The following is a 3,778-nucleotide window of genomic DNA, read 5'->3' on the forward strand; positions in this document are numbered from 1 at the left end:
TAGTTACATTTCTGGGTAGGTGCACCTCAGTCATTCTGTGTCTAATGGAGAGTGCACAGCCTTTAACCATTATTGTAGCTTATGGATTTGTAATAAAGGAACAGTAGTCAAAAACAGCAGTCAGTTAACAGTATGGACCAAAACAAAAAGCCCTGAGAGAACATAGTACAGGACTGTTGGTACCCATGGCTTTATCAGCACATATTTATTTCAAAAGAGCAGCGAGAGAGATGGAAACACCGACACTCATGTCATCACTAACTCCATCCAGTGGTGTAATTTCATCACTCACTCACTCATTCACTCAGTCACTCACGTTTATATGGCTGGCCTCACATTCTGCTGTCCAGCCAAAAATAGACAGCAACAGATCTTTCCAGACAAAAAACGCTCTGATTATGCCAAATACTAAACAATTAAAAATTTGAAAACAATTATTTATCTGTAAAATTGCTTTTGATATCGTTTTCACAATGGCACTGATTATAGACAGAATTCACTGGACTTTATCTTACAAAGAGAGTTATATATCATCATATATGGATGAAATGGTCAAAATCATAAGAAATAGGATTCAGTTTGTGTATTTGACAAGTACCTTGCAAATTACTGTATATATAATAACTATATATAACTATAATTAATGTTCCTGCTGATTATACTGTATGGATAACATTCATTTTTTAGTGATTTTTAATGTAATGACAAGCGGGTAAGCTGTTATGTTCTCCATCTCATCATTTGATTCTCTTCAAGAAACAAATTGACACTGTAGATGGCAGTGAACCTGTGTTCATGTCTCCCATATGGTGACATGGTGTGAAGTGTCAGCTCTGATTGGCCAATCAAATACAGTCTTGTCTCTTAAGAGTGGAGAGAGCATTGAGATGTTTGTCATTCAACGCGGCAGTTTGGACATGATGACATCTCCAGTGTTTGCGATCTATCTCACATGTTTGATCTTGTGGAAAACGGGTGAGTTGTGTTTTTAGAGTGTATGGTCGCTCATGATGCATTCAAAATTATTTTTGTTGGTTATACTTTGTTCCATGAAAATAATTGTGCATTTGTTTCATCTCTGATTTCACTTTAGCTCAGATGACTGAACTGAAATTGGCTTCATCTGATCATAAAAAGAGAGGTTTTGTATCAGCCAATGTTGACGATGATGTAACTTTGCAGTGTTTTTATGAAGGTGAAGCTACAATGCTTTACTGGTATAAACAAACCCTGGGACAGGAACCAAGGCTCATCTCTCACTTCTATAAGCATGGAGATAATGGCATTTTTTATGATGAATTCAAGAACAATCCACGCTTCACACTGGATACTGAAAATGGTAAAAATAACTTGAAGATCTCAGATTTACAAGTTTCAGACTCAGCTACTTACTACTGCGCAAGAAACTATGTAAATATTTTTAAATTTGTAGCGGGTATTACTGTTGATGTTAAGGGTTCAGGTTTGAATGTCCCAGCTTTGGTCCATCAGTCAGCGTCTGAGACCATCCGGCCAGGAGGCTCTGTGACTCTGAACTGTACAGTACACACTGGGAGCTGTGATGATGGAGAATACAGTGTTTACTGGTTCAAAAACTCTGAAGAGTCTCATCCAGGACTCATTTACAGCCATGGAGGCAGGAATGATCAGTGTGAGAGGAAACCTGACACACAAACACACACCTGTGTCTACAACCTGCCGATGAAGAGCCTGAATCTTTCTCATGCTGGGACCTACTACTGTGCTGTTGCCTCATGTGGACACATACTGTTTGGAGACGGGACCACGCTGGACTTTGAACGTAAGTAACATTTTAGCAAACAATCGTCTCTTTGAAATTGAATTTGATGAAAGAACTAAAAATGTTCTTATGTTTGGATGTACAGATGAGGTGGACTCTCTGGTCTTGGTTTATTTTTTGAGTGGAGCTTTGACATTCACCACCATCCTGGTTGTTGTACTCACTTTCTCACTGTACAAGATGATGAAGAAGAAAAACAACGACCAGTCCACAGGTGGGTAGTGTTGTCCCTGTCTTACAGCTCCTATTTAGAAAGCATGGCTTTTAAGTTAAAGACCTTTTTCCTGTGTTTTCTGACCAGAGCCTCAAGCAAGATTTCCTGCAAATGAAGAGGTGAGTTTGTTTTGACCAGCTATTACAATTTAAACACATTTTATTGCACAAAACTTAATTTCTGACAGGTCCACTATTGTGATATATGTGGTTCCCAGGGAAACCAAGACACGGACAATCTCCACTATGCTGCAATTGGGGAAAGCACGTCCAAAAGATCAAGAAGACAGAGGAACTACACAGAGAATGAATGTGTGTACTCCAGTGTAAAGCCATAAAACAGGATGTTGGATATTTCATTTGTACTGTGTGAGTAAGATCAAAAAAATTCTTAGCCTCTTTTCTGAGGTGTAAAGTTAATTTAGACATATGCATTGATTTAAAAATTGGACCTTAAGTATGGCATTGTAAATAATTCTTCAACATTTTTTTTTTCGTATGATATCCTCAATTGTTCCAAACGACTTGCTGTAAGTTTAATTTGTGTCAACAATAATAAAAACACATGTTTTGACAAAATGTATGTGTGGGTTTGCATTGTTATCTTTGTGAGAACCAATTTCAATGTTTTAAACATTCCTAGTGAGGATATTCCTGCATTATGAGGACATTTTCACCAATCCTTAATACATCAGGAGTGGTTTGAAAGTTAAAGAAACAGTTCACCTCAAAATAAAATACACATTTTTCCTCTTACCTATTGTGCTATTTATCAGTGTAGATTGTTTTGGTGCGAGTTGCAGAGTGTTGGAGATATTGGCCGTAGAGATGTCTGCCTTCTTTGAAGTGATGGAACTAGACGGCATTCGACATGTGTTGCTCAAACCGCAACAAAAAAAAAAAGGAAAAAAAATTGAAAAACTCAGCAGCAATGTCTTTTTTCAGAAATCATCATCCGCTTACTCAAGATAATCCACAGACCTTGCCGTGAGCAGTTTCATGTAGGAACTATTTTCTTTCTATCAAACTATAGCTGCAAACCAAATCACACACTTTGAGCACCACAAGCCAAGTGCCATCTACTTCCATTAAAAGAGGCAGACACCTCTACTGCCAATATCTCCAACACTCTGCAACTCACACCAAGGTATAGTTTTTTTATGCAGTGATAAATAGCACTACAGGTAAGAGTAAAAATATGCATGTCGCATAAAGTCCAGACAGATAAACAAATGTGTGTGCACATTCTGCTGGGAGTCGCATTGTCATGTAGAAAGCTTAAAAAACACAAGGCTGTAGCAAACAAGTAACAGAGAGCAAATACAAATATTACTGGTCTGACTGCTAAACCCATTTACTGTACGCCTTTATTATGTCAGAAAAATATTTAATATATAATTATGATTTCCATTGTTTTACTCCAGATTCACAGGGTCTCTGCCCCTGAGTTCTCTCTAATTTCCAGACCAGAATTCTCCTTTAGCTGGTAGTGGACAAACAGGGTGTCGGCCCTGACCAGCTTGTCTTTGCTCTGTAAACTGATCTGGTCATAACATTGGTGCAGTGGTTAGCATAGCTGTCTCTCAGCAAGAGGGTATCTGGTTCGAATCCAGGGTTGGGGCTCCAAACCCTGAGGTGGGGGAGCCCTTCTGAGCCGAGTTTGCATGTTCTCCCCGTGACAACATATGTTGGATTTTTTTAACCCTTTACACTCTCCCCTGCTTTTTTAATGTCTCCTGACATTTGTCTGTAAGTCGAGATGTA

General features: G+C 38.5%; 1 protein-coding gene across 1 annotated transcript; it reads left to right on the forward strand.

Moving 5' to 3' along the window:
• The first annotated feature begins 915 nt into the window (after positions 1-915).
• Positions 916-2,573, forward strand: LOC125883343 (uncharacterized). The gene is made up of 5 exons (XM_049567538.1): positions 916-975; positions 1,094-1,801; positions 1,887-2,015; positions 2,103-2,134; positions 2,233-2,573. The coding sequence occupies exons 1-5, from the start codon at positions 918-920 to the stop codon at positions 2,350-2,352; spliced, it is 1,047 nt and encodes a 348-aa protein (XP_049423495.1). The 5' UTR covers positions 916-917; the 3' UTR covers positions 2,353-2,573.
• Positions 2,574-3,778: the final 1,205 nt, after the last annotated feature.

The sequence above is a fragment of the Epinephelus fuscoguttatus genome, linkage group LG23 (assembly GCF_011397635.1).
Source record: "Epinephelus fuscoguttatus linkage group LG23, E.fuscoguttatus.final_Chr_v1".
NCBI lineage: Eukaryota > Metazoa > Chordata > Actinopteri > Perciformes > Serranidae > Epinephelus > Epinephelus fuscoguttatus.

Excerpts from the sequence above, each read along its gene's own strand:
- LOC125883343 (XM_049567538.1), top strand. The coding sequence starts at position 918 with ATGATGACATCTCCAGTGTTTGCGATCTATCTCACATGTTTGATCTTG. Across the intron at positions 976-1,093 it reads TTTGATCTTGTGGAAAACGG|CTCAGATGACTGAACTGAAA; the intron begins GTGAGTTGTGTT and ends ATTTCACTTTAG. Across the intron at positions 2,135-2,232 it reads GATTTCCTGCAAATGAAGAG|GGAAACCAAGACACGGACAA; the intron begins GTGAGTTTGTTT and ends TGTGGTTCCCAG.